We start from the raw sequence: 26,498 nt of genomic DNA on the forward strand, positions 1-26,498 counted from the left end.
CTAACTCTGACCTGCACCCTCCAAGGCCTTGCCTCCCATTGATGATTTGGCAGGTGTACGTGGGCTGTATGCTATGTTCAGCACAGAGAAAGAGTATTGAAGTCCATGTACAGTGGGCTCACCCTGGACTTGGTAGAAGCCTTCAGCCAAGGCCCACTATGTCACTACCTCAAGGTCAAGCAGGAAGCATTCATGGAGGAAGGTGGGTAATGGTGTCTGTACCACAGCATTTATGGGATGGCTATCAGGGCAGGGAAGGATGACCACTCCAATTCATTAACAAAGTATGAATGTGAGGAACACATGGAATTGTTATAAAGGGCTGGAACTTTGTGGTTAAATCATACAAAACTTAACCAAATTCCTCTATCCTAATTCTTGACCCCATACTTTTTCCCTCACTTGATGTTCTTGGCTTCTGGATTTCTGGACCACTTGGATTTGGGGGTCTCTTGTGCTTCACCCAGCAGTTAATTTAGACTCCTTAGCCTTTTCTCTATAGAGAATCTTTTTTAAAAAACATTATTATTATATCCTCTAGCAATGTCCTAAGCACCAGGAAGTTCCAATTTATATAATACCCTTTTCTACGTAAATATATCTTATTTTCCCCCTTGCCATCTTCTCCTACTTAAAAGACAAAATGTGTAGAGTTTTTGTCTTGCATTATTCACTTTTAATCTATTCTCTTCCTGCCTCCTTCTTCTCCGTTCGCCATTGTAATTGAAAGTCTCTGCAGACAGCCCCCACAGCTCACTTATTTGTAATTCTTATAGAAAGTGGATCAGGAAGAATGATGCCTCAATTTTTATAATCACAGGGTTTTATGACAATATTTAAAGCTGCATTATGCATGAAGGACATTGCGAGAAGGGAATTAAGATGATGTTCTATAGTTTGTCTTTAAGAACAAGGCTTGTACTTCACACCCAGCAGAGAAGTTAAGCCATGTTACAAAAGTAATCAGAACCCACTAGCCTGTGACGCTCCTACTATTCCAACAAAGAAATATCTACAGTCATCTTTCAATTATCTACGCTGTTACAGATAAACAATGACTCAGATAAGGTTGGGTGCAGAAGCAGGTTTAAATATTTTAACCTCTCCTTCAAGGACTTTGACCAGTTGAATGAACCTACCTTTACAGTTTTTATCTTATGCTTTTCTCCATGTACTATAACACATAATAGCCAAGCTGGATAACTCCCATCATTCTCTGCGTGGCCTAACACTCCCCATATCCTAAGCCTGAAATATCACTTATCTTCATTGCCTCCTATTGAATTTCCACCCATCCTCCAGCTTAGAAAAAACCTCTTCCATGAAATCTTCTTTGATCTCCAGCTTAGGAAATGAGCACTCAATTTTTTAAAAGAATTTTTTAAAATTTTTACCTCAAAACATGTAAAACAGCTTTAACATTAGTTTTTATAATTTTTGAGTTCTAAGTTCCCTCCTTCCCTCTCTCCCCTCCATACTCATTGAAAAGCAAGAACTTAGATATAGATTATACATGTGCAGTCATACAAAACATATTTTCATATTAAACATGTTGCAGAAGAGAACACAGATGAAAGAAAAAGAAAGGAAGGAAGGGAGGAAAGAAGGAAAAAGCAAAAGAAAGCTAAAGAATCTGCATTTAGACTCCATCAGTTCTTTTTCTGGAGGTGAATAGCATTTTTCATCATAAGTCCTTTGGAATTATCTTAGATAACTTTAAAACTCTTCTATGTGCGGGGGCAGCTAGGTGGCGCAGTGGATAGAGCACCGGCCCTGGAGTCAGGAGGACCTGAGTTCAAATCTGGCCTCAGACACTTAACACTTACTAGCTGTGTGACCCTGGGCAAGTCACTTAACCCCCATTGCCCCACAAAAACCAAAAAACCTCTCTTCTATGTGGGGCAGCTAGGTGGCACTGGATTCAGGAGGACCTGAGTTCAAATCTGGCCTCAGACACTTGACACTGGCTGTGTGACTCTGGGCAAGTCACTTAACCCCAATTTCCCCACAACCCTCCCCCCTCAAAACAAACAAACAAAAAACCCCTCTTCTATGAAATTTGTTTCATCATCAGGAAAATAAAGGGATTGAACTAGATAATCTCCAGGATCCCTTTCAGTTAAAATCTATGGTCCATGATCCACTGTGTTTTATAGTTATTTGCTTATTTCTTGGCCCCTATATTTTAAGCTCTTTTATGATGGTTATATATTTCTTACTGCAAAGGAAATACCATAATGACATTATCCAGCATGATAGCTTATTTATAATCGTACTTTTCTTAGTTTACAAAGCACTGTAGAGACATCTCATTTGTTGATAGTGTTGGCATGTCTCAAAGAGCGTGAGACAGGCAGGCAGAAGACCTGGGTAACAGGACTGGCTCAGCCCTTAATTAACTGTGTCTCAGCTTCTTTGCCTGGGCAAGCAGAATTGTTGAACGAGATGATCTCTAAAGGTCTGTTTTGTCTCTAACAATCAGTGACTTTATGAATGTTTTCTATTCTTCTGTTCGCCCTCCTCCAAAACTACACTAGCACAGGGTCTAGGAGAGAGTAGACATGGAATAAATATTTGTTGTCTGCTGCCATCAAATGTCTGTCTTCCCCTTTCAGGGTCGGTGGCCAGGGGGGTCTGAAGGGAGTAAAATCACTAAGCAGAAGCTTCACAGCAGATCATTAAGGGCCCTTCAAATACAGTGTTCTTTGCGTCTCATCACAGACCTTGAAGGCTTTGTTACTCTTCCTTAGAGAATAGATTGTTTGTGCCTCCTCAATCCTTCTGCTGGCTAAAGGTCACCTTGCAGGTCCCAACTATAATCAAGAAATATAGGTTGTGGAATAATAGGCCAGAGAATATGAGAACTGGAAGGTACTTTAAGCGATTGATCCCATCCCTTTGTTTTACAGATAAGGAAAATTAAGCTCCCTATGGAGTAAATAGATTATGTAAGGTTACAGGTAGAATGCAACAAAGTTAGCATTTGAACCAACCACATCTTTGGATTCCAAATGTAGTAATATTTCTATTTCACTCAGCAAGCAATAGGTGTCAAAACGCCAAGCTGGGAAAAGTGAGGTATACTAGAGAAGGACCACAGAGCCGTTAAATGCTACAGCTAGAAGGAGTTTGTAGTCTCTTCCATGTAATACAAACTTTTTGTTTTTTATAGAGAAGGAAACTGAAGGCTGGAGAAGGAAAAGTGAATCACACCAGATTTAACTAATGATCAGACTGAGATTAGAACCCAGGTCTTTACTTATAGAGGTTGTCCCCAAAGTAGCAGATTTTAGATATTAAATCTTAAAGCTGTACTAAGGTTTTTGAAATACTCTACCTCATTCACCCATTTAACAGTGCACTTTGCTGGACACCAGGAGAGAGACCAGTCAGTAAACACACACAGACACATATACACATGTATACATATAAATGTGTATGTCATAGAACTTCGAGTCTAACACTGGCATAAGACAAAAACAGATGAGTATAATACATGCTAAGTAGAGAAATGCAAGATGATGTGCTTCCTGGGGACTGAGAGGGAAAAAAATTGTTGCTGACAGTGACCAGGTGACCAAGGAAGGTTTCATTTAAGAGATGGCATTTGAGCTGGGATTTAAAAGATAGGTTGGGGAAGAAGGACAGAGATGGGGAGGAAGAGCATTATTGAATTTTAAAAAGCCTAGACATAGAGGAAGGAAGAGCACATGCCTCATCTAGGACAGAGAGCAGGTGAGAATGGCTAGAGCAGAATGAGATGAGATGAGGCCTGAAAGGTTTTCTGAGGGAAGCAGTTTGTAAAAGTGAGGAATTATTATTAGATTTTCTCCTCACCAGGCAGAGTTTTTGCCTTGGAGGAGTTAATATACCTTTTGGGGAGACAACAGGCATATTCACACATAAGATAGAATCCTAAGGACGTTATGTTTAGACTAAAGCACTGATTTTTTTTGGTATGTTTTAAAATCCATTCCAACCCTAACTTTCTATATTGTATGTTCTAGTGTCCCTTTCACCCATAGAAAACCCTTGACCTTTCTGTTTAATCAATGTGTGAAAGTGGAAATTTCTAGACATGAAGTCAGGATGCCTGAAATCATTGAAACAGATCAATGTGTATCTCTAGAGAGGGAAGGCTGAGGAATTGAGATATATTTATTCTGAACATTCACGTCATAGTCAATGGAAGTCAGAGGTGCCTCATATTATTATTAGCAGATATACTGCTAAATCCAGTGGTCTTTCTCGGATCTCATTCTAACTGTCCTCTTCTGCTCCACAGAAATGTCAAAAGTCAAGTTTGGAGGTGGGAGAGAAGTGAGCGTGATACTTCCTTATGTGGTTGTCCAAGGCAGGAACTCACCAATCAGAGAAGGAGACCACAGAGGGGGAGGCATCTGTAGAATTTGAATTCAGGTCTTCCTGTCTCTGAGTTTAGTGCTCTAGACATGTGTTCCAAAGTCATGAGCAGTATTCAGCTGGGAAGAATTCTTCCTACATCATTCCCCTATAGTCTACTCTAATTGCAGCTATGTGCTAACTCACATGTGGTGGGAACTTGATAAATGTGAAGCTGATACTAAGTGAGTTTGAGGTCAGGTTTACATTGGCAAAATATAATGGAGGATAGAGGGCAGCTAGGTGGCGCAGTAGATAAAGCACTGGCCCTGAATTCAGGAGAACCTGAGTTCAAATCCAGCCTCAGACACTTGATACTTACGAGCTGTATGACCCTGGGCAAGTCACTTAACCCTCATTGCCCCGCCCAAAAAACAAAAACAAAATATAATGGAGGATGGAGTCAGTTATCTGGGCAATCAAGGTACAAGAGACAGGTTTGCCTGTCACCTACATAGAGTTTCTCTCTTGGTAAAGATAAATTCCACACATCACCTTCCATGTCTAAAGACACACAGGCATATAGACTTACAGTCAAACAATTTGGGTTTCAGAACTGACTCTGCTACATGCCATCTGTGACCATGAGAAGGTTACTTCATGCCTTAGGACAGCAGTGTCCTCAATGGTAAACTAGGGATAGAAACTTGTAGTGCCAACCTCCCAGACATGTGAGTAAAGTGCATTGTAATACTTAAAGTGCTTTGTAAATGTTAATTATAATTATTATACCTATTGTATAGATGAAGAAACTGATCAAGGAAGGTTAAGAAATATAGAACAAGGGGCAGCTAGGTGGTGCAGTGGATAGAGCACTGCCCCTGGATTCAGAAGGACCTGAGTTCAAATCCAGCCTCAGACACTTGACACTTACTAGCTGTGTGACCCTGGGCAAGTCACTTAACCCTAATTGCCCCCACACACACACAAAAAAAAAAAAAGAAAGAAAAAAGGAAATATAGAACACAAAAGGGTTTTTGCTGGGGGTGGTGGAACACTTTGGCAGTCCAAGATAATGAGACAGTTATCTCTCAGAGCTAATAGGTATTGGCATTTCCCTCGCTCAAAATGATTCTTCTAGTTGTAACCAAAGGAAAAGCCTCACTAACCACTTTGTGTTTTGCTTGAAGGAGTCGCGATGGCCTTACTTGTTTGGTGTGATTGTCGTGCCTGCATTCATCCAACTTGTGGGCCTCCCTTTTCTGCCAGAGAGTCCACGGTATCTGCTCTTCGAAAAGCGTGATCAGGATGGAGCAAAAAAAGGTATGGGCCTGTTTTGCCCCACACTGCACAGGGCTGGGTCCTGCCCTTGAATCTGGGCATGTGGTGTGGCCAGGGCATGGAGCATGTGTTTGTATGGATACATATACTTACATACATACATACACACATACACACACACACACACATATATATAAATACACATAACATTTAAACACACACATATGTATGCACATGAATCTGTGGCTTTCTTTCTACTTCAAGGAAAATTTGAGAGAAAGAGAAAGAAATTTCTTTTTATTTGAGTGATTTTGTGACATAATGGAGAGAGTAGTAGACTTGAAGTCAGGAGCCCAGCATCTGAAGTCTGGCTGTGTGACTTTGGGCAACATATTTGACTTAAATTCCAATTTCCTCACCTGCAAAATAAGAGATAGGAATGCTCGCACTATTAGAGAATTGCAAAGTGTTAGAGCTGGAAAGGACCTTAGTGGTCTACGCCAACCCCTTCATTTTACAGGTGAGGAAATGGAGACCCTGAAAGTATCTACCCTAAATTTGTTGCTGTTGTTGTTCAGTCATTTTCAGTTGTGTCTGACTCTTCATGACCCCATTTGGGGTTTTCTTGTTAAAAATACTGGAGGGGGGCAGCTAGGTGGCACAGTGGATAAAGCACTGGCCCTGGATTCAGGAGTACCCGAGTTTAAATCTGGCCTCAGACACTTAACACTTACTAGCTGTGTGACCCTGGGCAAGTCACTTAACCCCAATTGCCTCACCAAAAAAAAAAATACTGGAGGGGTTTGCCATTTCCTTCTCCAGCTCATTTTACAGATGAGGAAACTGAGGCAAACAGGGTAAAGTGACTTGCCCAGGGTCACACAGCTAGTAAGTGTCTGAATTTTAATTTGAACTCAGGAAAATGAGTCTTCTTAGCTCCAGGCCTGGCACTCTATCCACTGTGCCACCTAGCTTCCCTCAAACTCTAAGTTTACATCACTGTTAATGGAGAAGGCAGAATTTGAAACCAGATCTCTGCCTATAAAGCCTGTTCTTTCCACTATACCATACTACCTACCTCACAGGGTGGTAGTGATGTTCAAAAAAGATAAAGTAGCTTGTGGTTTTCTCACACTGAGCCTCAGTTTCCTCTTCTATTAAATGAAGAGGTTTGATTAGATGACCCCTAAGTTCCCTCCCAGCTTTAATAATCTATGGCTCTGGGGTGGCTAGGTGGCGCAGTGGATAAAGCACCGGCCCTGGATTCAGGAGTACCTGAGTTCAAATCCGGCCTCAGACACTTGACACTAGCTGTGTGACCCTGGGCAAGTCACTTAACCCCCATTGCCCCACACACACAAAAAAAATCTATGGCTCTATAATAGTGTAATTATATATATGGAAAGAGCTTTGTAAATTGTAAGCATTACATATACATGGGACTACTTTTATTTATTTATTTTCTTCTTACACTGTGAGCTCTTGTTCGCAGTTCTATAAATGCACTAGCATATGTGGAGTTACTACAACAACAATAACTAACTCTGGTTTCTGCCCTAGATCAACAATAATGTCTTAAGTTGATTTAGTCTGCTGTTTTAAAATGTATTGTTAGGTTTGCTATGAGTTTTAAATTTCAAATCCTTAACTACAATTGAAACCATTGGCCCCCTCCACATTTTCAGGGTCATTAGGAAGATGGACTGACTGGAGCCTGAGAATGGTCCATTTTTGTGATAGTGACACTTTAGCAAGTTGTTAAGCACTTCAAACATAGCCACAGTGCTTATGACCAATGTGAAAAGGGCTCTGGAACAGACAACATACAATGGTAGAGCTGGAAAGGACCGGAGAGAAATATTTTTTTTTTTACTCCCATCTCCTTCCATGTTCCCAATGGCCCCCTGCCCTCAGAACAGTAAATGTAAATGACAGAAAAGATGGAGAAAGTTGTATCAGCTGGATTCTTAGCTGTTTGAATGTCTGTACCCAAAAGAGCAGAAGAGATGAAGGAAGAATCTACTTCCATGGTTTATAGAAGATCTTAATTCTGCTTGTAAGAAGTCAGAATTATAGACTCTCCATTCACAAAACTTTTGTTACATTTAAAATCTAAATGTGTGAATAAAATCTAAGGTATGGTCGCCTTAAATTAGAAGCTTATAGCACCAGTCTTTGGGCATTAAGCATTTATTAAAGTATATGAGAAGTTAGCAAAAGAGAGAGGAAGAATACGTGGAGTTCAGAAAGAAAAAGCCTAGCTACCCTGGAGCTGCCATCAGTGAGACTTCCGACTGAAAGAAGGATCCCGTTCTCCTAGATCGGAAGCCCCCTCTGGGACCATCAGAAGGGCGGTCCCCACACACAACTCCAAGCTAATTGGCTGGCAGCATTGATTGACATGACTTACAGGAGGTTCTATGAATAGATGTAACTTCTGGATGCTAGTCACATGCTTTCTCCTCAGGGGGGCTTTGCCCTGGTTCTCACAATGTCTTTCTCAGCAGAGGGGTGGCATCCTGATTCTCACACCGTTGAGGACACTTATTAATAAAAATGTTCTGAGAGCAGAGCTTGAGAGAGTTCTAGTCTCCTTAACGTGAGTGAGGTGGTGGTTAAGGCTGAGGAGAAGGGTACAATTCTGTTATCTTGGGAGTTGGCCTGTCCTGAATGGTCTAGGACTCAAGCTAATATGAAAGATTGACCATACTCCCAGGACTCGGTGACCTGATCACCAAAGAGTGAGGGAGGCACCTATATGGGTCCTCACATTAGGAAGAGGCCTGACTAGACAAAGAAGTGACACCCCTATTCAGTCTGAGAAGACTGAGGAGCTGCAATCTTGGGGGTGGATGGGAGGGAGAGAGTTCCCCATTGACAGTGACAAGGAATGGATCTCTGTCTTGTTTTGCACTCTTGTACCTCCCATATTATTTCTACCTTTGATAATGATGTTCCTGACAGTGAAATACTAAGCTGGAGAGTTCAGAGGGATGTAACAGGTACATCAAGAATATTATATCCAAGGAAAATGTGATGAGGATAAATTCTCCATTAAGAGATATTATACTATATAATCTCAGAATTACAGAATTTTATTTCAAGGCCTAGAGAGGAACTGTCCTGTTGAGTTTAGCTTGGAAACATTATTTGCCTTCATCTTTTTCCTTCCACTCATCTTTCCCAACACAATCATTTTTCCCTTGGACTATCACAAGAATCTCCTAATTGGGTTCCCTAACACATTAGACCTCTCCCATTTATCCTTCACCCAGCTGCTAAAATGATCTTCCTAAAGCAAAGGTCTGATCGTGTCATCTCCTCTAGGTTAAAGTACCAACTTCCTTACCCTGACATGAGGACCTTCTATACTCTAGATCTGATCTCCCTTTTTAACCTTATTTCTCTTTCATTCATTCTTTTATGTTTCAGTCAATCTGTTCTTCTTGTTACTATTTCCCTCTGGCCTTTCCCTGTCTCTTTTCCTCTCCATTTTTATGTTGGTCTTCTTCATGCCTAAAACAGATGCCCTCCTTACCTCCTGGGAAAATGCTTTTCCTTTAAGGCTTATATTCAATTAATCCTCATCTTTTTTGCCTTCCTTGGTACTGCAATGGAAAGCAATTTCTTGTTTCTTAAATATTTCTAGAGGACTTACTTGGTCTGGATCTCCCTTTATCCCCTTGTTGTATCTTCCTTGCATATCATACTTTTGTGTGTTTCTATTGAACCTCTCTGTCCTCTCCCTTCAATTATAAGTTCCTTAGGTCAAGGACTGTGTCATTTTTCATTTCAGTATGCTCAGCCCTGTCCATGAGATCTTGCTCGCAATGTCTGTTGATTGAAATGGACCATATAAGTTTGTTTTTTTGTTTTTTGTTTGTTTGTTTGTTTTTATCCATGGTGAATTACTATGGCTTGGCAGAACAGAACAAACAATGGGATTTTAATTCAGACTTTGGTATCAGCTAACTGGGTGACGATGAACAGGTTGCTTAACCTGCCCTCCCCACCCCCAGCATCTATTTCCTTAGCTGCAAAATAGGAACAATAGCACTTGTACTAACTCCTTTGCAGAGTAATTATAAGAACACTATAATAAACCTCTAAAAGGTGCTCAAACTAGAGCTATTATTATTATGAGAACATTGAGAATTAGTGAGTGGACACGACTTGCTTTTGTGCCCTCACTGATTTCAAAGTACCCTGGGAAAGCTCAAAGAAGAAAAGAAATCCAGTGTGACACCCCCACCTCTGCAAAATTCAAGCTTGCCCTTCTCACAGGAACTCTGTATCTTAAAAAAGGCTGAAGCTGTCCACCTTAGCTTGTGTTTGCCTAATGTGCTCATCAAAACTTAGCCCTGGGCCTGCTGTCATGTCCTGTAGAGAAGTGCTCTTGACTAAAGGGACCATGCCAAGCTCAAATCTGATTCAGCAAGACACATCCTGGCTTACAGGCAAGTCATGGTGCTTCTAAGAGACCACCAGGGGGAGCAAAGTGTATGCTCCTGGATCTTGATGTTAGAGTACCTAGAACACTGAATATTAGTGCTGAAAGGGACCTTGACCTAGAACGCTGCAAGGGACCTCAACACATAGAACAAAGGGTGTGAAAACACTGAATGTCTCCCTCCCACCAGAACCTTGGACTTCATCCTTGGATCCTCTGGGTCTAGTAAGTGAGCTTTTTCCTCATCGTGAGGGGATCAGACCTCTGGACCACTTCTTGGCTCCTCACACCTTGCAAGTACATCCCTTTTGCTTTCTAGCATCATCCTTTTAAATGTTCCCCCCCCCCCCATTAGAATAGAAACTCCTCCAGGGCAGGCACTGCTTTGTTTGCTTATATTTGTATCTCTATAGGTTAGTATAATGCCTGATGCATATTAAGCACTTAATGTTCCTCTACCTCTCTATGCATGCATGCATGGATGTAAATCTACCTCCTGAGCAATCTATCATAGAATGTTAGCTCTGGCAGGGACTGATAAAGAGAATATAGAATGGCATAGCTACAAGAGACTTTAAAACAGAGAATATAAGATATTAGAACCTTATGGTGCCTTAGAACACATAATATAAAGTAGAAACTCTTCAAGGGATCCTAAGACATAGAAGCTAGATCAGAATTGAAATAATCTTTAATATGTAGAACATAAAATGTTAAAGCTGGAAGGAACCTTAGAGCATAGAATGTCATTGAGCTGGAAGATCCTTTACTATATGGATTGATTCGTTCATTCATTCACTCATTTATCAATCTATTAATTTTTGTTTTTCATTCATTCATTCATTCATTTTATTTCTTTATTTCTTTATTTTGCGGGGCAATGAGGGTTAAGTGACTTGCCCAGGGTCACACAGCTAGTAAGTGTCAAGTGTCTGAGGCTGGATTTGAACTCAGGTCCTCCTGAATCCAGGGCCGGTGCTTTATCCACTGCACCACCTAGCTACCCTAATATATGGATTTATAGAGCAGAAAGCAATTGTGGAGATCCTCTGGTCTGATCTCCTTATTTTACAGATGAGGAAGTTGAGGTCAAGAGAGACTTTTCTCTTTTCATCAGTTCTCCTCAGGTCACTAGGTGAATGGGTAGCAGACTTCCAGGCTAGTCTTCTTTCCATTGCTCCCTCTCGTTCCTTTAAACTCTTTTTCCTTCTAAGCAGGGAAAGATGTGTAATGTTCTCATGGATGTGGTTGTATCACTGCCACCCTCGCACCCACTGTTCTCTCCTCTTGGCTGACAGACGATTCCCCATTTCTTCACTTTCTCATTTCAGCATACCCAGTGCATGCAGCCTGTTGCCTGCTTATCTTTATAGGTAGCATTTTAAAATCTCTTCTGTTGAACTCCAGACACAGAAAATAGGGCCGGAAGCATACTGTTACCATGGCATCCCAAAGATTGCTTTCGGAATCCCATAAACATCTTCCACATACATAGGTCAAAATGGAAACTTTTGGGGGCAGATCTTGTTTTGCTAGAGAATGAGAATATGTTTTTAAAGAGGCAACAAATTGGCTTTTGTTCAGCTTTTGGTTTATTTTTTATTACTTTAAAGAACTGTCAAACCTAGTTAATGTGGCATCATGGAAAGCCCTGGACATAGAGTTGGGAGATCTGGGTTTAAGCTCTAACATTTCTTAGCTCTGTGATTTAGGGTAAGTCACCACCACCACCACCACCACCATCATCATCATCAGTCAAGTATTTTGATTAAGTTCTTGTTTCTACACTGTGGCAACCCATCCAAACAAATTTTCACCCTACCAATGAACATTGCAGATTGTAATTCAATCAATCAAACAAGCATAAGACACCGTGCTGGGTTCTGGAGATAAAAATAAAACAGTCCTTGCCTTCAAGGAGCTGATACTCAATTGTTTCCACAATATAACTTTGAACTGAGTTCATCCTAAAACATTTACCAAATGAAGCAGCACTTCAGATCACCCGATCAATAAGTATTTATTAAGTGCCTACAAAAATGCCAAGGAAGAAGGAACAGAAGAGAGAAATTTAAGGCACCACCAGGAAAGGAAAGACATCAATGAGTTAATGGCCTTCACTGCACTTCAGCTTTCAAAAAAAAAAAAAAAAAGGTTGGCTACATAGGAATGAGTGAAGATAAAACCTCACTTGCCTTGATGTACAAGGAGGCTTTTGAATTAATCCAGAGAGCTTGATTGCCAGGCCAACTGAAGCTTGCTGAAGGGGGGAGGGGAGGAAGGACTACTCTAAGAAACAGCACAGTGGAAAATTTTAACGAGATGAGAAAGCTGAGTGACTTGAAACCATTTCCGGAAAGCAAAAGAGAATAGCGTTATTGGGAAGCTAAGGATACTAATGCTATAGCCTCTCACGGAAGAATAATTCTTAACCTGTCTGAAAGAGACATGAAAGAACTTTCTGTAAATTATTGGATTAAACACCATCCTAGTGACTAGCCTGCACATGTTAATGAAAAGAGGATGAGGGAATAAGGGAAAACTTGGAGTTTTATTTCAGGACCAGGTAGGGGCGGAAATAAAAGTCAAGTTGTAATAGCTCCTCTACTGCATATTTAAAATAGTAAAATAAAGACATTTTGTTCCCTGTTGAAATTTACTTCAACTAAATTCAATAAATACTTTAAGTAGCTACTATGTACAGGGGTCTGTGCCAGGCAAGGATTAGGGGTGGTAATAAAAAGAGAAACTGATATTGCATCTCTGCTATTAAAGAAACTTAGAATCAAGCATGGAATATGAGACATACATGTTCACAAAAATCTCTATCCTGAGGTTGAGCACAGCAAGTGACAAAAAGAGGAGTATAAAGAGCTATTTGAGGTCCGAGAAGAGAGATAATTTCTGACTGTGGCAATCAGAGAGGGCTTCCCGAAAGAGGCAGTGTTTGAGCTGGATCTTGGAGAATAGCTAGGATCACAGGATTGTGATTGCTCAGTATGAACAATAGGTATCGTCTGGTTCCACATTCACATGTAACATCTGACTAAACTGAATAGAGATAATAAGGGACTCAAGATTTTAACTCAAGTTCTCTGATTCCAAATATAAGGCTATTTCCATTGTGTCTCTGTGCCTAGAATGATAATTTTGAATATAACACCACAGTAAAAAAAATTACATGGATATACATTTTAAGACTGTCTGAAGGAAGAATATGACAACTTATCTGAACTTATCCATGGTGAACTAAGCAGAACCAGAGGGGTAGCTAGATGGCGCAGTAGATAGAGCACTGGCCCTGGAGTCAGGAGGACCTGAGTTCAAATCTGGCCTCAGACACTTAACACTTACTAGCTGTGTGACCCTGGGAAAGTCACTTAACCCCAATTGTCTCGCTAAAAAAAAAAAAAAAAGAATGAAGAGCAAGCAGAACCAGGAAAACACTATTGAGATGGAGATAGGAATCTTTTAAAGACATCAGGAAAGGTGTGAGTAAAGACACTGAAATAGGAAAATGTGGGACCAGCAGGGAGGATAATAAGTCATCTTGTTTAGCTGGAAAGTAGAGGAGGAAAAGGGTGTGATAAGTGGAAGATTTTGGAGCGCCTCGAAATTTAGCTTTTGTTTCAAGAGGCAGCAGGGAATGTTGTTGTATGCATGGATGTGCACATATGCTGACTCTAATTATGAAACCAGAGTAAACTTGACATCCATAGTCTCTCAAGTATTTAAGTAAAGCCTGCTGTGTGTGCAGAACTGTGTTAGCTGACACAAAACACAAAGAATAAGAAATCCATGCCTACATTTGAAGAGTTTAATTGTTTGTTCAGTTGGGTTAAAGGAAGCATTTACTAAACACTATGTGCCAGGTACCATAGTAAGGGCTTTACAAATATTCATTTGATTCTAATAATGACCCTGTGAGGAAGGTGCTTTTGTTCAGTCATTTCAGTTGTTTCAGTCATATCCCCATTTGGAGTATTCTTGGCGAAGATATTGGGGTGGTTTGCCATTTCCTTCTCTAGTTCATTTTATATATGAGGAAACCAAGGTAAACAGGGCTAAGTGACTTCCCAGGGTCACACAGCTAATACATGTCTGAGACCAGATTTCAACTCCGGTCTTCCTGACTCCAGGCCTGGAACTCTATTCACTGTACCACCTAGCCGCCCCTGAGGAAGGCACTACAAGATGAGTTTTATATAACAGAGTTGATTAAAGAGTATATATGTCAAGCGCTGTATTATGTGGCATAGAATCTGAGTGCTATATTTATACAGAGAAGGAGAGTTCAGATAGCCTCTGGTCCACAAGGAAGGGATTATGAAAGAAATGGAATTTGATCGGGGCCTTGGAGAATGAGTAAATGATTGACCTGAATGAAGTAGAAAATGCCAGTTGGGAGTAATCAGATATGAAGCTAAGTAGGGTGGAGAGGGATTATGGGGGTCCTTGAATATCGAAGTGATGAATTTAGACTCCTAAAGATGATAGGGACCCACCATAAACTCATTAGCAAGGGAGTAACTTCAGAAGTGTACTGGTTCACATTAGGATGCCTTTATTGAGATTTAACATAGACTCTCCTAGGGTGGCCTCAGATATATACTTGTTGGGTGACCCTGGACAAGTCACTTAACTCTGTTTACCTCAGTTTCCTCATATGTAAAATGAGGTGAAGAAGGAAATGGCCAACCACTCCAGTATCTTTGCAAAAAAAAAACCAAAACACCCAAATGGGGTCACAAAGAGTCAGACATAACTGAAAATGACTGAACAACAATAACAACTCATAAGGTGTTGTTTTTAAGGCTTTATCCTAAGGCTACATCCACTCACCTCACCAAAAGAAGGCAACAGAAAAGACAACCCACTGACACTGGAATCTAAAGGACTAGCTTAGTCATAACTCTAGGTTTGCACTTTGAAGTTAGTGACTTTGCTAATTTTAGCAGAACAGTTGGAAGGTTGGGAGTTCTTTTTTTTTTTTTTTGGCAGGGCAATGAGGGTTAAGTGACTTGCCCAAGGTCACACAGCTATAAGTGTCAAGTGAATGAGACCGGATTTGAACTCAGGTCCTTCTGAATCCAGGTCCGGTGCTTTATCTACTGCACCACCTAGCTACCCCTGGGAGTTCTTTAATTAAAATGGACACATTAAATAATTGGGAGCCTGGTGTAGCGGAAAGAATGCTGGATCTGGTGGCAAAGGAGCTCAGCTCATATCCTGGCTCTGCTATTCACAGTACTGACTACGCGGCCTTAAGCAAACCATTTCACCTACTCTGCACCTTGATTTTCTCTCTTTATAATAGAGCAGGGTTAGCTGAAGGGGGTCAAAGGCAGAACAATTCCCATATATACAAGAATATCCACAGCTACCAAGAACTAGACCCAAGGTAGCTGCCTATCTATTGAAGACTAGCAGAAGTGGTGATGGCACAAAATTGCAACGGAGATACTGTATGCCAAGAAATGATGACTATGAAGAATTCAGAGAAAGAGGTTATGACATACAATATGATGTGGAGTAAAGTCAGGAGAGCTAGGACTGCTTCAAATGGAAATGGAAAGAACAACAAAATTGAAGCTGGGTGCTCTATAGTTGTAATGACTAAATTTTACTTCAGAGAAGAATGAAGAAAATGGATTTCTGTCTCTTTTTTTGCAGATCTGGAGAACTGTGGGATTAAAACATCGCATATATTGTCAGTAGTTTTCTTTAGCTGCTTTATTTTGATGGTAAAGCGATGGTTCTCTGTATAGGCAAAGGGATGGAATATATTGAAAAAAACCACACACACAAAACCCAAAGGTGATAGAAAAACAAAAGACATCAATAAAACATTTTGTAAAAATAAGATAAGAGAGTTGGACTAGATGATCTCAAAACCCTACCATTAAATCCTATGATTAGTTTTCTGTCTAGTACAAATCTTCCTTGATTTGAATTCCATCTCCCACAGTGGAATATAGTGGAAAGACAACAGTCTTGTAGTTATGCAACCTTGGTCCAAGTCACAGTTCTGATACTTATTAGCTGTGTATCATGGTCAAATCACTTCATTTCTCTGAACCTCAGGTTCCACATCTGTAAAATGGGGCAACATTTCCTATTTTAGGACTCTGATGTTTAGTTTCCAAGACTTAAAACTAAAAATATAATTCAATCAATGGAAATTCCAACTGCCCTTTATAGTCAAAATAACTCTATTGCTAATTTCTTATTTCTATGGTGTGAGCTATAAAAGGGATTCCCTGACCATGGAACAAAAGCAGCAGTGGCTGAATGTTCCATTTTAGACTGGTAGTTATCTATGAGAAGGTGGGAGGGAGAGCACTTGGGCAAGATGGAATGAGCTGTTAAGGGTAAACCCTTAGATTTAAATTAATTTGATAAATCCTTAGACAATAGACCTAACAAGGTGTTTTTCAACAAGATTGACCTTCTGGGGATACTAAACTGGAATGTGAAAAGGGGAATGTGGCAGCAGTTTGAAAAGCCTTACTTTGAACTTAGGAAGACAGCAGAATCAAAACCAAGACCACTGAATCTTTCATGTGGTTCATAAGCCCAAAGGGAATGGTAGAATGGTTGAAGGATGGTGAAAAGGACCTGTCTCATTTTAAAGTTAAATGTCAGAGCACGGTGTGAAGGCCAAGGACCATGCCATTGTAGGTTGCATGTGGAATTGAATTTTCATAAATCTCTAGGTTAGAAAGAATTGCAGATGTCACCTAGTCCAGTCCCTCCCTCCCACATCCCCAACTTGGAGTTGTTCAGCCTGAGGTAAATAACAGCACAAAAACACTTTCAATCTGAAAGCTGGCCACCCCTCAGCAATGAGGTACTTGGGGACAACTACCCCTGCCTCAGGCTCAGTCAGGTACCTTCTGTGGCTTATGTAGTATGTGATATGATGCAGTTTGAGGGGGATAGATGATCTGTACCAGAACTGTAACGGGGAATGTTGGTATCTAGGGCAGATTTAGTAGATAAGCAGAAAGAGGAGGACATGCAGATATGACAGGATATCCCAAGAATCATTGCTGCTTATTCCTGTACTCCTGTATTGGGTAGTTAACGTGGAATAACAGGGGCAGCTAGGTGATACAGTTGATAGAGCACTATGCTTGAAATTAGTAAAACATCTCCCTGAATTAAATTCTGACCTCAAACACTTACTAGCTGTGTTGGACAGTATTGGACCCATAATCAGGAAGACCCAAGTGCAAATTCAGTCCAACTTACTAACTTTGTGACCATAGGCAAATGAGTTACCCCATCTCAGCTTCCTCATCTGTGAAATGAAGATATAAGGTGCAATTGTTGTGAAGTGCAAACGAGATACTATTTGTAAAATGCTTTGCAAAATTACTTTTCCAGTTCATGAATATTGTAAATCCTTTATTGCCTTTAATATTTAGGAAACATGATTCTATTGAATTTTTTTTTCCTGGGGGGCACTAGGTGGCACAGTGGATAAAGCACTGGCCCTGGATTCAGAACCTGAGTTCAAATCTGACCTCAGACACTTGACACACACTAGCTGTATGACCCTGGGCAAGTCACTTAACCCCCATTGCCCTGCCCAAAAAAAAAAAAAAAAGAATTATACCCTCTCACATACAAATCCAATTAGAATAAAAAAAGAATTGTGGTTTTTTTCTGGTTAGCAGAAGGTTAGCACCTAAGCCTTTCTGTTTGAACCTATTATCATTGAAAATATTGATAATATATGGGTCAACATCTTGTCTTCATAGTTAAAATTGTTGTTGTTCAGTCACTTCAGTCATTGACCAACTCTTCAAAACCCCATTTGCTTCTGAAAAGAATTTTATTTTCCAAAATATATGTAAAAACAAATTTTGACATCAATTTTTTAAAACTTTGTGTTCCAACTTCTCTTCCTCCCTCCCTTCCCACAAGAACTCAAGCAATTCCAAATAAGTTATACATAAGTAATTGTGGAAAACATTCCCACATTAGCTAGGTTGTGAGAGAAAACAGTCAAAAAGTAAAACTTCAGATTAAGGAATTGTCAAAAACAACAAAAATTTTTAAAATTTGTTTCCATCTGTTTTCAGATACCATCAGTTCTTTCTCTGTAGATGGATTACAATTTTCATAAGTCCTTCAGGGTTATATTGGATCATTGTCTTGCTGAAAATAACCACATGCTTCTCAGCAGATCATCTTACACTATTGCTGTTATTTTGTATACAGTACATTTCACTCTGCTTCAGTTCATGTAGGTCTTTCCAGGTTTTTCTGATAGTATCCTGTTCATCATAACCTGTATATAGTACCTTAAACTTGGCAAAGAATTTTCTTCATATTAGCCCAGCAAAGTAGGTACCATACGTTTTGCCATTATAATCAATCATCATAACTATTTCCCTCCATCCTATTCCCTTCTAATGATATTTACTCTATTTTCTATCTTCTTTTAACTTATTCCTCCTCAAAAGTGTTTTACTTTTGACTGTCCCCTCCCCACTCTGCCCTCCCTTTTTTCACCCTTCCCTTCTTATCCTCTTCCCCTCCTGCTTTCCTTTAGGGTTAAATAGATTACTCCTCCCAATTGGGTGTGAATGTTATTCCCTCTGATGAGATTAAGGTCTTTGAGCTAGTTCTGTGTTCTAAATTTTCTTCCTCCCTCCCTCCCTCCTCAACTCTCCCTATGAAATCTAGCAATTCAATATGTCATACTTGTGCAGTAATGCAGAACATCTTTACCTTACTCGAAAGTGTTTTGCTTTTTACTGCTCTCTCCCCCAATCTGCCCTTCAATCCTTCCCCTTTTCTTCCCCACCCCTTTATCTCCCTTCCTTCCCTCAGTGCAAAAATATATTAATATACCTACTTGAGTATGTATGTTATTCCCTCTTTGAGCCAATTCTGATGATATTAAGGTTCACTCACTCCTCCACTCCTTCCCCCTCTTCCCCTCCTCTCTATAAGCTTTTTTCTTGTTTCCTTCATGTGAACTACCTCTCCCCAGACTATCTCTCCCCTTCCTCTTCCCCCAGTTTATTCCTCCTACACCTTAACCCTATTTTAAAGATGTCATCACGGATTAGCTAGGTGGCACAGTGGACAAAGCACCAGTCCTGGACCCAGGAGGCCCCAAGCCTAAATCCAGTCCCAGACACAAGACACCCCACCCTGTTTGCCTCACAAAGAACAAAACATAAATGCTTTACAGATATCATCCCTTCATATTCAGTTCAGACCTGTGTTTTCTGTGAATTCCTTATTAAGAAAGTTCTTATGAGTTTCAAAACCCCATTTGCAAGGATGACCCCATCTGGCAAAGATATTGGAATGGTTTGCCATTTCCTTCTCCAACTCAATTTATAGAGAAGAAATTGAGGCAAACAGGGTTAAGTAATTTGCCCAGGTTCACATAACTAGTAAGTGTCTGAGACCAGATTTGAACTCAGGGAGATATCTTACTTATTCCAAGCACAGTGCTCTATCTGCTGTGCCACCCAGTTGTCCTTTGTAGTTAAAATACACAGAATATATTTGAATGTATCTTAGATAATTATAAGTTTTATAGATCCTCAATGTCACTATTACAAAAATTATTTTGTTTTTTGCTCAAGAATTTAGATGTAGATGTAAGATATAAGATGTATATGTGAGTAAGAGTATAAATATAGATATGGATGTTAATTATAGGTATATCTGTAATTTGCAAAGTATAGATGTATTGATTGTTTAAAACAAGGGAAGAGAGGGAAATAGTTAATAAATTATATTCCCAAATTCTATTCCCATTCTCTCTTTTCTGTGGTCAGAAGTTATGAGCAGTTTTTCTTTCTTTTCTCTTCTTTCTTTCTCTTTCTTTCCTTTTCTCTTTCTCTCTTCTCTCTCTTCCTCCCTCTCTTCCTCCCTCCCTTCCTTCCTTCTTTCTTTCTGTTATCCAGGTTTTTTGACTTGTCATATTCTTCTGAGAGACCTATAATCCTTAAATTGTCTCCATGCATCCTGTTTTTATGATCAATGTATTTTGTTTATATGGAGATTGTGGTTTTTCCTCTATTATTACTTATTGCTTATCTTCTTCCTGCTTGTCATTCATTTCCATATATTTTTTATTTTGACAACAATTATTCTTTGTTGCTTTGGTGAGACTTGCCACTGTGGATTCAAGTTTTTCGATTCTGCCAATTATTTCTACTGTGCAGGCCATAAATTCCGCTTTTACAATCCTTATTTATCTTTTAAATCATTCAGGAACAACCTACTTTGCTTCAGTGCTCTCTTGGAAATCCACAGGGTCCTTTGCCTCATCAATTGTTGGTTCATTTTCCTTTGTCCTACAATATTAATTCATAGATGTCTGAACTCTTTCACCTAATCTGGAGGCTCCCTTCTGTTATTAAAATCTTCCCTGTTGGTTTATCTACATATGTTCAAGGTCTTTAATTGAATTTTCTTTCTATTGAGATCTTTGATAATTTTCAGTCTTTCTTCTTCTTCTTCTTCTTCTTCTTCTTCTTCTTCTTCTTCTTCTAGTGCCCCCCCCCTCACATTCAGATTCCTTCCCCTTTGAGTGTGGTTTCTTTAAATGCTGGACTTTCTAAATGGTCTCAACCTCCTGCTAGGCTGATCAATTGACAGGTGATCACCCTTAATCTCTGCCACAAGTGACTTCTGGGGTAGGGGATGGGGAGTGAGGGGGACAGAACTGGTCCCTGTTGGATGCTAGCCTCTTTTTTCTTCCAGGCTTAGTGAAGTACCACACAGCTGCAGACATGTGACCAGCTCCACTTGTCTCTGTCCCTTGGTTCTTTCTTCAGCTGAGCTTTGTTGTGGTACAATGTCTCTGAACTTCTGTCCCAGCCTAATCAAGTTTAAGCAAGCTTCTGAATTTTTGGTTTCCCTAGTACTTGGAGGAGAGCAAGGTATAAAGTTGAGTTTGGTTGCAAATCCTTGGTTTGGCTTATGCAGCTCTGGTGGTGGTGGTGGGCAGTGGGGAGATGGTCCTGAGTTAGCATATTAGTGATTAGCCATCTCTGCTGTTAATTCATTGTATTGTTAACTTATTTGGGTCTTCTTGTCCTAGACCATGTAGAAAGCTGAAATTGCTTTATTTCTTGCACATAATTACTATTTTAGAGAAATTTGAGGAATTGGAAGTATTGGAGAAAATGTCTAGTCCAGTATCTTCTTAATCACTTGAGCATCACCACTCTTTGTTAATAGAACTTGACATATTTTAAATTTAAGGGTAGAGCTCTCATGATTATCGTATTGGCCAATATAATACCTGCATTCCATAAAATAAAGATACATTAAGAGGGGAAGGAAGAAAGAGAAGAAGAGACAAAAAGGGAGTGAAATGGGAAGGAAGAGAAAATGGGAAAGAGGAGGATGAGGAGAGAGAGAGAAGGTCAGGGACACACAGAGAAAGCATATTTCATGAACTGTAGCTACAGTGGCCTATAGCTCAATAACAGATGGAACAAGTCAATATCAGTTGAGACCTATGAAACGAGGACCATCAATTTCTTTATCAGTACAAATACATCTATCAGAATGATTTCCAAGTAAGCACAATAACATTCTTAATAATACTGAATATAGAAGGCAGAGTTATTTCTGAAATGATGATAAAAGGAAGCAGAATCAAGGGGATATTCTTGCAGACAACAGGAAGGAAAAAGAAAGAATGAGTAAAGTCAAAATGGAGGCCTCAGACGACCCAGGACTCGAATTTCCTACTGTTCCAGTCACGTTAGATCACATACTCCTAGTGATTTTCCTCCTTTCCAGAATGCAGGCCTACTCAATTCTTACCTCTTCAGAACTAGAAACAACAATGCTTTCAACACATAAACCTGCCATCTTTGTCAGGTCCTGCTCCATCGATAAGAGAGCTGCCTCCGCAGTCCAGTCAACACAGAATGTTAGGAAGCACAGCATTGAATCAAGAAGATCCTACCCTATTAACAAGCAGGATGGAAACCCCTCAATCTGTAACTCATTCTTTCCATGCAGACTTATTGTTCTGGCTAGATGTCACAGTGGATAGAGCGCTGGCCCTGGAGTCAAGGACCTGAATTCAAATCTCACCTCAGAAGCTTACCACTTGTGTGACCCTGGGCAATTGCTTTAAACATCTGAAGCCATCTCCAGTCATCCTCATATGCATCTTGCCAATGGACCCAGATGGCTCTTGAGAAGAGAGTGAGTTTGGTGACCTTGCACAACCCTCCTTCACGGTTAATTCAGTGCAAGTCATGACATCACCTCAGTGTCATGGTCCTCTTCAGGAATGAAGGACAAACAACAGTTGTTTTGGCTGGAGGTTAGTAAGAGAGAAGTGGTTTACCATCACCCCATTCCAAATAGCTAAAAAGTATTTTGGCATCAGTTGTTAGTTGTGGTATTGTCAAAGATGACAGAACAGGCAAGTCCCTAACACAATGTGTATAGATTTAGGTGTAGGCATAAATGTAAACGCAGAAGGTATAGGAGATGCAAGAGAATTTGAATTAGTCCAAGGCATCTCTTTGAGTTTAATTTTATTTTGGCCAAATCTTTTATATGAATCTGTTCACTTTTAAATCGGAATGAAATGTGAACATTATGGTTCATTAGAGTGGAAATTCTACCAACTAAGAAAAAAGTGCTAGGTTTGGATTCAAGGGAACTGGGTGGGCCTATATCTTTCAATCCACTTCATATACTCTTCCCCATTTTATAGAGGAGGAAAATAAACCTCAGAGAGAAGACTTGCCAAGGTTACATGTAGTAACTAGGAGCAGCAGAGTTTGACCCTTTGATTCCAAATACAGTACTCTTTCCACCATACTATGCTGTCTTCCATCATAATTGGCTCTGGGAAGGTTACAACTTCCTAGTGCCTAAAAAGTGAAACTTCCCAGTGAGTGAGACTCACTGAGACTAAAAGTTACAAAGGAGTTACTGATCTGCATTAATGGAGAGAATTTTCACACTGGGAATTCCCCAAACTGATGAACTCACGGGTAGAGATCTCACATCCCTCAAAAAAAAAAAAAAGAAATTGAGTTATTATTCTACTGTTTCTGGAAGAATGATTTATATTCATTTCATGTTTGTATGCCCTGTTGTCCCCTTGATTTTGAATTCCTCTGAGGCAGAAGCCATATTGTATCCATATCTACCAAATAAGTCCTAGGACTGATAACATGCTTTATTCTAGGTAAGCATTCAGGTTTTTTCCAAAGGGATGGTGACAGTGCCAGAGATGTCAGTCATGTCTTCAGCTCTTCCAGAACAGCCACTTTCTAGGATATAGCATCAAAAAACCTGATTTTCTCTGTCTCCCTCCTCTCTTCCCACCCCTAGCACCAATTGGGGTCATAAGATGGAGAACCTGAAACTCTAATGGGTACAGAGAAATTGAAGTTCTCATGTTAATGTGCCCAGTGGGGAGACAAAAGATCTTAGAATAGCTTATGCAGAAATAGCATAACCAGCTTGTCATATATCGTGCATTTAATGAAACAGTAACTATGCCCGTTTAAATATTTTATGAAACACCCAGCACCAGAGGCTTCACAGGGAAAGCAGAATGAGGGGGTTTTAAATGCCACATGTTTGGGCTTCATAGTCATTAAGCTGTATCTTGATACTTCCACTTGTGAAATACAGTTGAAGCCATATGCTAAACAACACAAGTCCTCAGATGATGCATAGAATCTTGAGCTTTCTTAATTGTTTATTGAACATAAATCTTGTCACCCCAACCAGATGGTAAATTCCTTGAGGGAGACTTCTTAGTATGAGTGGGGAGAGAGCTAGACCGGGAGCCAGGAGAGCCAGGTTCTCATTCCCACTCAGCATTGTGTCTGTGTGACTTCGGGCATGTCACATTACTTCCGTGGGGCCTCAGTTGTCCCACCTGTATAAAGAAAGGAGCTGAGTCATAAGATCCTTAAAGTCTCTTCCGGCTTGAACATTCTAAATCTTGCTGTGGTATGATGCAAGGGGTATCTGGACCTGCAGTCTAAGGATCTTTGCTCTGCTGAGTCTCCCTTGTTGGGACCTTTGGAACTTGTTGCCCTTCTCCACTTTTTCATCTGTAAAGTAAAAGGCATAGACCAGATAATAATAGTACCCATTATCCACATAGCACTTTAACATATACTTATTACATTTGATCTTCAAATATTGTAAGGTAAGCTCGATAATTGTCCTTATTTTAGAGATGAAGAAATGGAGGCTGGGAGGGGATAAGCCTAGAATCCCACAGTTCATTTGGTGTCTGGAATAGAATTTGGATACAGATCTCTCTATTCACTGGAACCTCTTAATTAAGCAATCATTCCTCCATACTGTGTTGCCTTAGATGCTCTCTTCCCTGAAACTCATAAACTGAATCTTTGAAGGCATTGCCTACTCCAAGTCAATATCTCCTGATTATGAAAGTATTCCAATTCAGTAAGTTGGAGCCTTGAGGACCTGGAGGTGACACACCCACAAATATTCACAGCCCCAGAAAGCGTCAGGTCAGGACATAAGATGAAGTGTTTTGGTTCCTTCTTGGCGGGGGTGGGAGCTCATAGTGAGAGGAGGGCATTCAAAGGAGACTTCACTAAGAGGAAGAAGTGGATCCTGAAAATAGGGGCAGTATTTCCGTGGGTAGAGATGGGCTAAAAAGCTATAAAAACATAGGTGAATGTGGAAAAGGCTGGACAAAGGGAGCACTACTGAGACAATAGTATTATCAGGGCACTGACTTGTGCTCCCTAAATATTATTAAACAACCAAGAAAATAGTCATGTGAACTTGCCATAGTTTCATCCTGAAGAATCAGTCTTATACATACACTCAGTTGATTTTTGGACTTGCTTAACTCATTTGACTTTTGAATTACTTTCATCTTTATCATCCTAGTTGATCTCCGTAATGGAGCCTGGGAGGTTGAGTAAGGATGGATACAATAATCATTTCCATTTTCCAGATGAAGGCAATGAAACCCAAAAAATGGAAATGGGGCCATCCCCAATGTTACTCAAGAAGTTAAGAAGAATGGAAAGGGGGGCAGCTAGGTGGCACAGTGGATAAAGTACCAGCCCTGGATTCAGGAGGACCTCAGTTCAAATCTGGCTCAGACACTTGACACTTACTATGTGACCCTGGGCAAGTCACTTAACCCTCATTGCCTCACCAAAAAACAAAAACAAAAAAAAGAAGAAGAATGGAAAGATAGGAGGGGGGTAGGTCATGAAGGGCTTTGAGTGCCAAACAAAGCATGTTTTATTTGCTTCTGGAGGAAACAGGGAGCCCCTGGGATGTACTGAGTAGGCAGGTGGCGTGACTGTACCTGTATTTTGGGAAAACTACTCTAGTGGCTGAATGGAGAATGGATTGGAATGGAGACTGGAGGGAGACATTCCCATTAGCAGGCTATGGCAAATAATCCAGGTGAGAGTTGATGCACTAGGAGGTGGCTATGTCAGAGGAGAGAAGGAAGCATATTTGAGAGTACAAAGGTGAATCAACAGGACTTGGCAACAACTTGGACTTCAATGTTCACCTTCCGTACCTACTGCAATGCAATGATGCTCTCCTAGATTTTCATTTTCTGTCACAAGACAGACATTAACTGAAAGGCTTTGAGAACACTGCAATAATTGGGATGTTGTAGCAGAACGGCAGAAGCAACCAGCGTGGTTTATCATTAGCCTGGTCCTCCCTATGTAATCTTTTCATTCTTCCTAACTCTGGAAACCGGGGGATGGGGTACTGCACCAAGAGCAACTCTTTGAGCCTCTTACCTTGCAACTCAAATTGCTCTAACTGCCCTGTTAGTCATCTGGAACATGTGAAGCAGTCAGTCAATGACATCAGGAAGTTTGCAAAGGTGTTGCTCTGTTTGAAAGGAGCTGTCCTCTCAGAAGAAAGTCAAGATTGTCTTCATAACCTAGCTCATGAACACCTTGGAGATTGCTGCAAATTCTTTAGTTCATAATAAACAAATACCAAACCCTCAGCTTAGTTGATATTCTTAGTGCTACTGGAATAGTTGTTGTTTGTTCTTTGTTTCTGGAAGAGGACCATGACATGGGATGATGTCATGACTTGTAGTGAATTGGATTTAAGTGAGGAAGGGCTGTGTAAGGTCACCAACCTCACTCTCTCCCCCAGAGCCATCTGGTTCCAGTGGTAAGATATACATCAGGATGACTGCAGATGGCCCCAGATGTTTGAGGCAACTAGGGTTAAATGACTTGCCCAGGGTCACACAGCTAGTTAAGTGTCTGAGGTCAGATTTGAACTCAGGTCCTCCCAACTTCAAGGCCAGTGAAAAGATTACATAGGGAGGACCGGGCTAATGATAAAACCATGCTGGTTGCTTCTGCCGTTCTGCTACAACATCCCAATTATTGCAGTGTTCTCAAAGCCTTTCAGTTAATGT

General features: G+C 40.3%; 1 protein-coding gene across 4 annotated transcripts in view; it reads left to right on the plus strand.

Moving 5' to 3' along the window:
* Positions 1-26,498, plus strand: part of SLC2A9 (solute carrier family 2 member 9) — a 310,297-nt gene that overhangs the window by 90,356 nt on the left and 193,443 nt on the right. For all 4 annotated transcript variants that reach the window (XM_043972628.1, XM_043972627.1, XM_043972629.1 and 1 more), the window contains one exon: positions 5,532-5,664. In XM_043972628.1, the coding sequence (XP_043828563.1) occupies positions 5,532-5,664 (133 nt within the window). The remainder of the gene's footprint in view (positions 1-5,531; positions 5,665-26,498) is intronic.

This window comes from Dromiciops gliroides, chromosome 6 (genome assembly GCF_019393635.1).
Source record: "Dromiciops gliroides isolate mDroGli1 chromosome 6, mDroGli1.pri, whole genome shotgun sequence".
NCBI classification, from domain to species: domain Eukaryota; kingdom Metazoa; phylum Chordata; class Mammalia; order Microbiotheria; family Microbiotheriidae; genus Dromiciops; species Dromiciops gliroides.